The 13,863-nt window shown below is 34.3% G+C and overlaps 2 protein-coding genes across 2 annotated transcripts; one reads left to right on the top strand and one right to left on the bottom strand.

Annotated features, from left to right (window-relative positions):
- Positions 1-710: 710 nt before the first annotated feature.
- On the bottom strand, positions 711-1,648 carry LOC108996231 (non-specific lipid-transfer protein A-like). The gene is made up of 2 exons (XM_018972006.2): positions 1,246-1,648; positions 711-962 (listed from the first exon to the last, which is right to left on the bottom strand). The coding sequence occupies exons 1-2, from the start codon at positions 1,599-1,601 to the stop codon at positions 953-955; spliced, it is 366 nt and encodes a 121-aa protein (XP_018827551.1). The 5' UTR covers positions 1,602-1,648; the 3' UTR covers positions 711-952.
- A 6,614-nt stretch (positions 1,649-8,262) lies between these two features.
- Positions 8,263-13,127, top strand: LOC108982956 (RPM1-interacting protein 4-like). The gene is made up of 5 exons (XM_035689267.1): positions 8,263-8,441; positions 11,662-11,674; positions 11,795-12,337; positions 12,490-12,693; positions 12,921-13,127. The coding sequence occupies exons 1-5, from the start codon at positions 8,263-8,265 to the stop codon at positions 12,954-12,956; spliced, it is 975 nt and encodes a 324-aa protein (XP_035545160.1). The 3' UTR covers positions 12,957-13,127.
- The last annotated feature ends 736 nt before the right edge of the window (positions 13,128-13,863 follow it).

The following is a 13,863-nucleotide window of genomic DNA, read 5'->3' as shown; positions in this document are numbered from 1 at the left end:
AAAAATATTTCTCAATCTAAATATTTATATGATTATATTTAGATAGTGAATTGATTTTAGATATTTAATAAAATAAATAATAATAATAAAATAATAAATAATAATAGAGTGTAGAAATACTCCATTATCTAAATTAGTCATAAGTCATTGTTTGGATTGGGAGACTCTATTTATTTTATTTAATTATTTTAATTATTTTATATTTTTATATAAATATAATAAATAATTTAATTTTATAAAATTTTAAAATAAAATTAATATTAAAAATAATATTTTATACTATCTAAATTAAAGAAACAAAAAGCACACACATTTATGGCTACGAAAGCATGCTATGTTTACGTCACCGTCCTATTTGTTGGCTCTGAGAAGGATGTTAAGGAACTGACTGTGGCCTGCAAAAACCGGTGGCTACTAGGGATTGGGTTGGGTTGGCTTGAGACTGAGAGAGTCATCTTATGTCTTCTAGTTCTCTTGCCTGTCTAAAAATGTGTACTTTGGTTCAGATCCAAAATTGTATGAAAGTTCTGCACACAATTCATGATTAGTACAGGGCATTGATTTTGGCTGTAGTTTTTTTCTCTCTTCAAACTGATGATCAATGATCCAAAGGCTCAGATTGTTTATGCTCAAGTATATTTCGATCTTTAGGTATGAGTGCTAGCTGTTGGGGAATCAGATATATGATTGAAGAAGGGTATGGAGATATCTGAACTAAAGCCTCCCATAAATTGAATTTCCAATATTTTTGAAGCATATCAAGGGGGTTTGATAAATTATTGACAGTACTACTGTCTATTATTCTTCATAAGCATGCCCATAGCATTACCATTATTCTTCAAGCGAAAAAGAACATGAGATCCTTTCATTCATGTAGTTTCTTCTCACATGCATACATATATATCATTCTTCCTAGTTGATCTCCCGGCCCCATGTTCATTCTTGCACTCCATCACTGAATTCTGCATATAATCACAGAAGGAAAACGCATTAGCATAGAGAGAATTCAACAAATCATGATCTAGTGGCGCTTTACGTTCTCCACACGGTTGTAAAGAAATGAGATCATCGTACTCTGTTTATATAGAAGTTCTAGGATATGGCTTTGCGTGCATGTATGGAAGGAAAGGAATTAATACCGAAAGACGGCTTATCTTATGAATAATTTGTAGTGGTCAATTAGAAACATTGTAATCATGCTTTTGGGGACAGATTGATGGTGAGAGAGAGAGAGAGAGAGATTACTTGCTGCAATTCACATTGGCGTCATTAATGGGCAGGGTAACATGTATATTGCAGAACTGGGGAAGCTCTTTAACCCTCTCAGGCAAAGCACCAATCTGTGATGCAGCATTTTGAAAACATTGACAGAGGTCTCTACGAGTTGTGGTGGTGTTTGCCTGTTCGAACACATGTTGAACACCCATGCAGCAAACAACGTTTGGTGCCGACGAGCCAAAACCCACCAAAAATGGTGTGCAGGGAATCAATGATCTCAAGGCCTCAGTGCATGAGATTTCGGCATCTGAAAGGCTTGCACCCAATGCCATAATCACCATCCCAAAAGCGAATACAGACCAACCCATCCTTTTCTTCTCCATTGATCTCTTTTCGACTTCGGACTTCTTGCACAGCTCAGACTAGTGTACTTCCTGCTATATTTATAGGGTTGAGCCATGAATAAATGCCCTTGTGCCCATCATTAAAGTCTAGAGCTTAAGACACTTCTTCTCATAAAGAATGAATTAATTGCTCCCTTCATCTTCTAAGATCATTTTTATTGGATTAGTTAAAAGTTAAATCTAATGAAAATTTAGCTATTAAGTGAATAAATTACTCACATTGAATTAGCTATATTCCAAATATTTAGAATATAGCTACAGTAATATCCAAACTAATTTCTAAATTTGAAACACACTATTCATTCATCAAATCCTTTTTATATTATTTCTTTCTCTCTCCTTTTAATATTAATTATTTCTCTCTCCATTTTAAATGACAATTGAAAAAATATAATTAGAATACAATTACAAATTAATATATAATATTACAAATAGTAAAATATGATAAAATAAAATAAATTCATAATTAAAAAAATTAAAAAATTTTCAAAATTATTAATTACTCATTACTATATAATGAATAAATAGATAATTCAATTTGGAGATTTGATGTGAATAGTCAAAATTAAATTCATCTTATATTATTTTATTGTCATATAATGAAAAAATGACTATTTCAATGTGGAGATTTATATAAATGGAATAGCTAAAAGTTAAATTCATCTTATATTCATAAAAAATATACTTTAATTTAACTATTCCAATGAGAGTATTCTAAGGTCAACATCATCAAAGCAGCAGGCGCTTACCATTTCCAAGAGATCAAAACTTAACAATGTCTTAATACTGCTTTAATTGTAAAGTAAGGATTTATTATTATGGGATCATGACGTGTGGGGCGTTGAGTACTTCAACTTCATTTAAACTATCTTATCTTCATTTAAAGTAAAAAAAGCAGAACAATGCAGAAATACGTATGGAAAGTAGATACATGATTTGGTGCAGATATATATAGGGACTGATATGGCGAAAAGTAGACACGCTCGTAAGAGATTTGAAACTAGATCAATTCCTTTTGACACATCTTCGTGATTGACGCACACATAATAATTAATTACAACCAAATAAGCAGATCATCACCTGCCAACAACGGCTGCAGGGCAGCAAGTTAGCACAACCATTGTGCATGCCTTCAGGCCATGTACGTTATGGCATACGAGGGAGGGGCAAACCAAAAATCACCATCTCCAAGAGGCAATACAGAAATACCCATCATTTGCTTCTCCCTTTTTTTTTTCTTTTATGAACTATGCATTTTTCCCCTTTGGCTAGAGGAATGAACTTGCTTTAGAGTGTACAAACAGCCGCTAATATTTAAAGGGGTGCCAGGAATTAATGCCCTTATGGCAACCATTGAGACGAATTAAAACACTTCCTATTTAGAAGCCAGAAAAATAAGGCTTAGTTGTTGCCTTCCTATTTAATTATGAAACCGTCGGTATTATTCAATTTCAACATGAACTTGAACATTAATGGCATGTTCAAGCTTTTGCTTTAAAACTAATTAAGTTCTTTAAAACATCAAGTAAAATCTGTTCTGTCTTCAATGCCGCATTAATTAATTATATATGTTTTTTGGATTTGTGTGTATCTCAGGGTCCTGTCATGTGTAGGATAGAAATTTATTGGAGATTCTGATTATCTCCAACTGTTTATCGTAGAGACCTAATTAACCTCTACTGAATAAAAATTAAATAATAAAGCAAATAAAAAAATTATACTTTACCTCCCAATACGTATCTATGCTTCTTTTTGACAGGTTAAGATCTCGTTTATTTTGATAAATATTTTTATTTTATCTTTATAAAAATTGATCTTCGTAGTGAATATCATCAAATTTGAATCTATCCCGGAGATGAGTGGAAGATGGCTTTCAAAACAAAAGATGGCTTATTTGAGTGGTTGGTTATGCCTTTCGGACTAACCAACGCGCCAAGCACATTTATGCGTGTCATGATGCAAGCACTCAAACCTTTCTTAGGCAAATTCGTAATTGTCTATTTCGATGACATTTTGATTTTTAGCCATTGTTTGCAGGATCATTTAGACTATGTGCAGCAAGTTCTGGAAACACTAAAAAGAGAACAACTCTTTGTAAACCGTGGCAAGTGTTCTTTTATGAAGAAGCGGGTGAATTTCTTGGGGTTTATTATTTCAGACCAAGGGGTAGAAGCTGATCCTGCCAAGATTCAAGCAATTAAAAGTTGGCATGCTCCTCGTAATTTTTTTGAAGTGCGCAGCTTTCATGGGCTGGCAACATTCTATCAACGTTTTATACGGAACTTCAGCACCATCATGGCCCCCATCACCGAGTGTTTGAAATCAAAAAAATTTTTGTGGACTACTTCTACCAATAACGCCTTCAATGAGATCAAAACGAAAATGGGAGAAACTCCTGTTCCGAAGCTCCCAGATTTTTCCAAAATATTTGAAGTTGCATGTGACGCATCGCATGTAGGTGTGGGAGGAGTACTCAGCCAAGAAGGACATCCTATCGCCTTCTATAGTGAGAAACTCAATGAGGCATGTCGGCGTTATTCGGCGTATGATATGGAATTTTATGCTTTGATTCAAACTCTCAAACATTGGCGTCCTTATTTGATTCATAAAGAATTCGTTCTCTATATGGATCACGATTTGTTAAAACACTTAAATGCTCAAAGTAAGTTGAATACACGGCATGCTCGGTGGATGGATTTTCTACAACAATTTGACTTCGTTATCAAGCATAAGTCTGGAACTGAAAATAAAGTAGCCGATGCCTTAAGCAGGCAACCCCATTTGCTGGTGATATCGTCGGTTAACACCTTAGAATTCGACAGTCTGAAGCAGCACTATTCTACAAATGCAGACTTTGGCGTTATTTGGCACCAGCTCACGGAAAACGCGAAGGCAACTAATAATGAATTCTCAGTCAAAGATGGCTTTCTGTTACACGGCAATCGACTATGTATTCCGTGCGGTTCTTTCAGAGAATTTGTTATTTCAAAACTTCATGGAGGGGGCTTAGCAGGGCATTTCGATGTTGATAAAACATTTGCCATGGTCTATGACAAGTTCTTTTGGCCTCGACTACGTCGCGACATGCATAAGGTTATGGCTTGTTGTCGGGTTTGTCAAATAAACAAAGGGACCAAGCAGCAAGCAGGTCTCTATACCTCCCTTCCCATTCCAGATAGGCTTTGGCAGCACCTTAGTATGGATTTTGTGCTTAGATTACCCAAGACACTACGGCAGCATGATTCCATAATGGTGGTGGTGGATCGCTTTTCAAATATGGCTCATTTCATTTCTTGTTACAAGACTTACGATGCGTCCAAAACAACGACACTATTTTTCCAAGAAGTAGTTCGGCTGCATGGTGTTCCAGCTACCATAGTTTCTGATCGGGATGTTAAGTTCATGCGTTATTTTTGGAAGACTTTGTGGGCAAAAATGGGGACAAAACTACTATTTTCCAGTGCATTACATTCTCAAACCGACGGCCAAATTGAAGTGACCAACCGGAGTTTGGGAAATTTATTAAGGTGTTGAGTAGCAGATCATGCAGCGAGCTGGGACTTCGTGTTACCGCAAGCTGAGTTTGCTTTCAATAACTCTGTTAATCGCTCTATTGGTTGCACACCATTTGCAGTGGTATATGGTTTTCGCCCCAGCACTCCACTAGACCTCCACTCTCTAACTTTGTCTTCTAGACCCAGTGAAGCAGCGTTGGATTTCTCTAGTTACATGAAGGATATCCATGACGAAGTCAAGCGGCGTCTAACTCTCAGCACAGAAGCATATTCTACCTCTGCAAATACCAGGCAGAAGGACAGACAATTTCAGGTTGGTGACATGGTTCTTATATGATTAAAGCCTGAACGTTTTCCTCCTGGGAGTTTCAACAAGCTACATGCTCGTCGGGCAGGACCATTTAAGGTGATTAAAAAGTTGGGTCCTAACGCCTACGTCTTTGAATTACTTGCTGACTACGGGATCAATCATGTTTTCAACATTGAAGATCTCACTCAATTTCATGATTCAGAGGAACCAGTGCCAGCAGCCTCGAATCTATTTAACCAACAAGATGTAGTTATTCGTGTTCCAGAGCATATAGCCCCAAGAGATGAAATTGCGTCGATACTCAATCACCAATTTGTTACTACGCGGCGCGAAGGTTATTACAAGTTTTTAGTACAATGGAAAAATCGTCCCCAGTCTGATTCCGTTTGGCTACAAGCTTCGGAACTTAATCGACTTCACCCAGATTTATTTGCTGCCAATGTTCTTCAAAACTTGCCGGAGTCAAGTTCTTCTGAGTGGCCAACAATTGATGCAAATAGAGAGCATGGCTCCTAGGCGGAAACTACTCCTTAAATCGTGGGAGATGAGGACGTATTCAGTTGCTAGAATCTTTATCTATTCTTATCTTTTTACTTCAAACTTTTGTTGCTAAGTTGATTAATTCTTTCTTAATTTATTCCCGTAAGACTCGTTGCTATATTGGCAATCCCTTCCTAGTTTATTTCCTGATTTATAGCACATGTAATCCTTTAAATATGAGAACTTAGAAAAGAAAGGCAATTACCGAATTTTCTTAGATAATTTTGAATTTGAGAATGAAGAGATTTCATTAACAAATAGACTCTGTTTGTATTTTTTTTTCTTTTTGGACGTCAACGTGAGGTTGGCTCTTAAGGTTTGCACCAAGTCTCTTTTTAGTTTCAACCAGTTTTGGTGTAATGCCACAACCAATCAATCCACTCGTGCATCGACTCAAGCCACTTGTTGAATCAACTCAAACCATTTTCTATTGGTTATGGGCTCGTACCTATAGTTCATTAATGTCTATTTCCTTTTTGTTTTACCCACTCTCCCTCCAAGCAATGCAATTTTGTAATGGGGTTTTTTGTATAGTCACCTCACCCCTTCCTCTTGTATCTCTATTTTAATTTAATGCATCTTTAATTAAAAATATAAAAATAAAAATAAAAAAGTTTCCATGAACTCCAAGATAATTAAATAACCCTTTCACTCTAGAATACTTATAGTAGCCCATAGTTCTTTGTCCAAAATCTGAAAGAGCAATATTTTGTATAAGTCCCAAATATACAAGTGTCGTACAGACTCTATAAAAAAATAGTGGAAGTTACCGTGGAAAAGTCGAAAAAGATCAATTTTTTCTTGCGTGTGGGATTTACTTTTTCTATAATGGACATAATGGATTTGTGCGAGACTTGCATACCTAAAGGTTGTATGTAAGATTCGTTTAGAAAATATATCTGCTTAAGTATTTGCAAAGACTGATAAACTTTCGACCTTAAATTACTTTTTTTTTATTTGAAAAATAAAGATTTTTTTTAAAAAAATTATCCAAATTTATTTTTAAAGCAATAAAATAAATTTTCCTGAAATTCATGATGATTTTCTCAATCCTTCAATCTAACTTTTTTTTCTCTTCTTTTTTGAAAAAACTACTACATTTATTTTATTTAAAAATTATTTATAAGTGCAAAAGTAATTAAAAATACATTTTTAGATCCAAATTATAAATTTAAATTTTGTAAATATGACTATAATTTAAAATTTATGTAATTTTTAAATTTGCTAGTGTATATTTTGTGTAAATTGTAGTGTATAAGTTTTTAAACTATATAATTTTTAAATTTGTCAATGCATATTTTGTAAACAAGTCTAACAAATTTTAATATATATTTATATATACACAATTTGTAAAATATAAATATATATTTATGTTTATATATATATGTATATAATATATATAAATGGCGGCGGGGGCGGTGCGGGGCCCAGCTGCCCACCCGTAGATCTAGATGAAAAAATTAATTTTTTAATAGTAGAACTCATACTTTTTCAAAATGGCTGCATAGTACTTGTATATTCTACGACTATATATAACATTATTTTTTTTTATTTAATATATATAGTTATATTTGTTGCATTTTGAAAAGTTTCCAACTTTCATTAATGGTTGTGACGTCCTTTACGCGACTTCTGTGGTCTCAATTTTGGGAGTTTAATATATATAGGGTTAATCCTCTACCCCACCCCACCCTTATGTGCAACTTAACCCAAAAATGATGCGATTGTTAATCGAGTCGATTTGATCAGTTTGTGGGAAATTGATCGAAATTCGTTTTAAGCTCCCCGGCCAACCTAATTTTGGCTCGTCTTCGTATATTAATAAAATTTGTCAGCCCTACATTTTTCTTTCTTAACAAAAGTAGAACAAGTGACAGATCAGTACTCAATAAGTTTTTCTTTTTCTTTTCAGTTTTCACCAGTAGTACTTCTTTCTATCGGGAATAAGAGCTTTTACGCAGTTTACGGTAAAATCATACTGGATATGATATCTACTAGCAACATCAGACGGCGACAGTAGTACTACATGATCAAGGAGGACAACTAATTAATTAATTATAAGGTTAATGATCATGGATCGAACAGAATTAGGTTAAACGTCCGTGCATTATTTGGCCTGAGAGATTGCATAACCATCATCAATTAGTAATTGGTTTCAAATTTTAATGGTGTTGATCAGCTGATCTGTGCACTCCAGTACTCTATATAAATATATATATATATATATATATATATATCAAACCAAACAAAACCCATACAACATCAGACGAAACAAATGGGTTTGAAATTGAATATTGCAACCCTACTGGTACTTTTTGTTTTCATAGTAACATCTGCTGCCAATGCCAAACCGACTGTCTTTAACGTTGTGAAAAAGTACGGAGGAAAGGTTAATGAAGATATGATGACCTTGGCATGCGGTCATCATGGCCGAAATAGTGCAAAGGACATGAGGTAATTATATATATAATACAAATTACTAGACGTTTCAATTTATTATCTTCGTGTTTAAATTAGTTGAAGAAATATTACTGATCATATTGTAAATATTTTTATTGTGTTTGATCGATCTTGCTTCTAGATTCCCTCGAATTGATTAAGATGATCAGCGATCGAGCTGGTTATAAGCTAGCTTCAAGAACATATATATATATACGAGGCACCTCTCAAACTAAGGAGGCTGTCAAGCTAATTCTTTGTAGCAAGGCAGTACCATGTGAGATTAATGTGGAGATTAGTGACATAGACCTCGCATACCAGGGAAGCGATGGCCCTACGACATCTCAATCTACTAAATGTTAATCCCACCATCAGAATATTCCTCCTGCAGCTTCTACTTTAAAATAAACTTGCTAGCTAATTAAAAGTTATATATATAAATATATATATATATATATTTCTATTGTAAGTAAAGTGATTGTGTCTGTATGGATATTGTATTTACTTTTATATACACTACAAGGAGATTCACTTTTCCCTGTGATCACTTTCGCCGGAAAAAGGGCATGAAATCGCCGTGATTCACCTTTCCCAACAATATCAACTTTGCCGGACGTTCGCCGGTATTAAACCTCCCCTTCTGAGCTACCCTAATAGAAGCCAAAAATTGCCGCTAAAAATTATTCTTTACCAGCGATATTTTTCGTCGCAAATAGTATCAAATATCGCCGCAAATGTCATATATGATTCAGTTCTAATCATTGGAAAGATTAATTCTAGCGTTTGCGTATCGTCGCTAAAAATTTCAAAATCGCCGCAAATACCTCCTTCCAGCGTTTTCAAAATAACGTCACAACTAACTAAACAGTTGCGAAAACCTTATTGCGGCGATTATAAATCGCCAGTACTTATATTATATTTATATATATATAAATACAAATTTGGTGATAATGCTTATATATGTGGAGGCAGCTAGTTGTTCGTTGAGCTCTCCATTTTGTTTCTTTTTACTTATTTTTGCTGCTTTGATCATGTCAACATAAATCCACCATCTATTTCCTCTAATTTTAAGACCCATACTTAAATCCACTTTCTATAGATGACACAACTAGTTTTTAGACCCATACTTAAGAAGAATTAGGCATATATATAGCACGAGGCACGTGCCTTGCACATGCAGGCTTTGCTAGTATTTTATAATAGTGTTGAAAAAATACTGTGGTTTTCAAAAAGGATACTTCTATTATGCCGCCCAGCTCTTAGTGTCTTACTGTTGGGCGTACCCGCTAATGCAATATCACTTTTCTCAAATATTTTTTAAACATTTTTTTTTAAAATATACAAATTCACTAGTTATAACTTTTTTAAACGTTTAGAAAAATGAATAAAAATTAAAATGCACTAGCAGTTAAACTTAGGAGCAAATTCAGGGAGCAAACTAACATTTTCCCTTATGAGAAAATGTTAATTAAACAGTACCTCTGCCGAAAAGATTGCCACTCGACAAACATGCATGGCAACCTTTCATAATTGCTTTTGATCACATTCCACTATCCGTAAGATTTTTTATTTGGGTGGTGATTTTGTCTCCATCTATATCACTAATTGTTTTTAATTTGACTGTCTTGAAAAAAAAATAAAGAAGAAAAAAAGAAAATATTAATGTTCCTCGTGATAAATACATGAATTACATGCAAATTTGATGCAATAGACAGCAACGACGCAAATCTTTGGTAACATCTCATTAATCCAAATTCTATCATCTTTATTGAAGTTCTATAGTGAAAAAGATCCACCTTATAATTTTGTATAATACTTAATATTCTGGACTGATAAACTCTGTAGCTACTGTCTTTTCTCCAATATATAACAATATTTGCCTAAAAAAAAAAATTATGGTTAAACAAAAAGCTAAATGAAGTAAGTCCAAATTTGCCAAGTACTGACTCATAACCGCGTCGAGGTGTCAGCTGTAAGATAATCACCTGAACAAATTTATAATGTTAAAACTGCGCGCCTACGTTAATAATGCATTAATTTCGGTCTAGACATATATTAATATGAGAAATTCTATTTATCATCATTTTTTTAATTATCATCTCAACATCTATTAATGTAATATTAAATGATCTCTCATAGTTAAATGTCACATCATCATTAAATAACGGGGATATAATATAATAGTTCAAGGGGTGGTGGGTACGTAACATTACTCTTATAATAGATAGTCTCGATCGGCAATTAAATGGAGAGAAAGTCATGGCTCGATCCACTTATTTCCTTTGTTAGAATGTTTAGGTTTTTAATGTATCTCCTACATTTTTCACACAGTACTACTGCATGCATGAAAGAACCAGAGTGAATCAAGCCAAATATCTCAGGTGCAATGCAAAGGATTTGGAAACAAATAATTATAGGTAGTTTAATTAATTATATAAAACAAACAATATAGGAATTGGAAACTTTCTTTTTTTTTTCTTCGGCCAATTAAGAGGGGAAATTCAGAAGTACCTACAAGAAAAATAAATATTTATGATGAATTATTTACGACGAAAATAAATTCATTTTAATCAAAAATAGTGATTTTTATAAAAAATAATTGGTCACAAATAAATAATTTTTTTTTATATAGTATATAGTATGCATCTCCGGATATCAACTGTCAAGTGAGGGACGTACGGCCACTAGGCGAGGATAGGTGCCGTTGAATTTGTTTGATCCTTGCACTCTTCTTGCCGTCCAAGAGTTCACGCGTCTTCTTCCTTTTAGAAGAAATATTTTAGTCGGGGGATACTGACAAGAAATAGAACCATGTAATTACTGAGAGACGACAAAACGACAAAATGCCTTGTTCATGATGATCCATCATGGGACGTCGATTTTAAAACACAAAAACAAAGTTTAGTACTGGGTCTGAGATAGCTTTTCAATTTATATTTGGTTTTGGAAACATTGTAGTCATCGATCGTCTATTAATTCTTGTACCAAAAGAAGCCTGGTCTTATGTGATATCCATCGGTCAACACAACTTTTAAACGTACGGTCCCCAAAGAGAGCCGTAGTAGTATCCCTTTTCTTAATGTTCGTCAAGGATTCTTGCCCCAAAACTCAGAAACTTCGAAGATCAACTCCCCTGATCAATGGCCGTGAGTGCTCGCGCGATCTTCTTTGTATCAGTGTTGCATGTTGTTATGCATGTTCTCCTTCTTATCATTTACATGAAATTTTGTTGCAGATTTTCGGTTCAAGTAATGATCTTCTAGTTGGAATATTTCCTTCTGTTATGTTTTCATTCATGTGATGTACAACTAAATTATCTTGTTAAGAAACATCATTAAAAAGAATTAAAACAGCTTGCATGTCTGCAGCAGCACTCACACGTACCGGAGTTTGGCAACTGGGAAAATGACAATATCCCTTACACCGCCTACTTCGAGAATGCAAGAAAAGAGAAAGGTGGGGTGATGATAAACCCAAATGATCCGGAGGAGAATCCTGAGGCATTCATGTACATGGGAAGAGGGGCCTTGGAAATGACTGCTCATGATCATTACCGTGCAGTCCAGGCTCCTAATCATCTCCATGTCGACTCCAGCACCAAGTCAGTTTCTCCGGAGGAAAAACAACACATTGATAAGGGGCATACAAGCCATCGTTCTCATCATAGGAACCCTTCTGATTTACAGAAAAATGGGAACCCTAGGATCATCGAATTTGAATCTGGCAGCAGCTATAGATCAAGCAAATCTGATTATTCACTCATGCAGCAGCCTAGTCACCGACGGAAGAGGTCTGACAACAAGAAGACTCCGGCAGCTGATGGGGTTGATAGCTTCTCCTCGACTGTCGCCGGTCATGGCAGGCAGAGAGTCGGAAGTTATTCCTCTGTTGAAATTGTAAATGATGTGCAGGTAACTATACATTTACAACTCTTTTATAAATCTAAATTATTTAGATTATTATACAAACATAAAATCTAGCTATTTCGTGTATATATCTCTCCTGTTATAATCTTAATTGGTTATACAATGATTGATTTTGTAAATTCTATGGGGGTGAATAGCATCGAAGAGGTGCATCATCGATACCCAAGTTTGGGGCTTGGAATGAAGCAGACCCTAAATCAGGAGAAGGATTCACTGTCATATTCAACAGATTAAAAGAGAAAAAACAGACCGAAATCTCACATTTCCCAGTTGTACAACAACAACAACCGAGTTATCATTCAAATACTGAAAGACACGAGCGATCTTCCCCTAGATCAAAGGTATAAATTGCCGGAGAAGTTTTGTACTTAATTTCATGCAAATCTCATCATTCAAGGAATTTTGATGCTTTTGTAGAATCTTGCTGCCATTAACTGTTTTCTTGACAATGAATATATATAGAGCATAATTATATATGCAGTTGATATGTATAGTTTCGTATTCTTATAAATTTCTGAGACTAATTTGCAGATTTTTCTTCATTACTGATCATCATCACAATCTGCAGATATGTTGCTGTCTGTTTTCAAGTGGAAGCGAGTGAATTACTACATGGCTTTGCTTCTGCGCTATTCACCTGCTTCTCTAACAAGTGAACAGGGACTCATGTTCGTTGGTGGCGGTGCTGCCATGTTTCTCAGCGTATTGACCGAGCTGGATTATACCCTTAAAAACTAGTTAATCTAGTACAACTTGTGTGTTTTCCTTTTCTTGTTACTTCCTCTGAATGTTAAACAACCTTGGGCAATTAATTATATATTCTAAGATGCAGAATCTTTGTTCTTTTGTGATTTGGGTTGCTTTGTCGAATGTATTCCTTTAAAAAAAAAAAAAAAACAAAGGTATGGAAACTCAATTCCCGACTCCCCGAACATCTTGGAGTCTAATGATATGAAAAATGATAAATACACAGCACATTACATAATTATATTTTAAAATGAAGGGTAGTTTAGTAAAATACTTTATAAAAATACCATTACTTTAAAACATGTGTTATGAAATATGTTATGAAATGTGTTGTGTGGGTATCCTTGCTCGATATGATATATATTGCACCAACTATAATGTATTTGTTTGTACAATAATATCAAGCTGGCAGCAAAACCATTCTAACAACAACAAAAAACCATAAAAGCTAGGGCTCAAGATTCAGATCATCATAATTGCTATTTATTTGTTTTTCTAATAGAGTTAGGCCCGGTTTGGATATAAAAATCCTCCAATTTATCTCATCTAATTATTATAATTTTTTAAAATTTCTACACAAAATATAATAAACAATTCAACTTTCTCAAAATAATAATAATATTAAAAAATAATATTATAATAATATTTATTTAACTTTCAACTTTCATTTTAATTTATCTCAATCCACTATCTAAACCTACTAATATTATCGAACAGAATCGCTTCTGGCAGGTGTCTCCTATAAGGAGGGTTTATTGGATACC

Source organism: Juglans regia, chromosome 4 (genome assembly GCF_001411555.2).
Source record: "Juglans regia cultivar Chandler chromosome 4, Walnut 2.0, whole genome shotgun sequence".
NCBI classification, from domain to species: Eukaryota; Viridiplantae; Streptophyta; class Magnoliopsida; order Fagales; family Juglandaceae; genus Juglans; species Juglans regia.
Note: the sequence above shows the minus strand (reverse complement) of the source record. Positions and strands in the feature narration are given on the sequence as shown.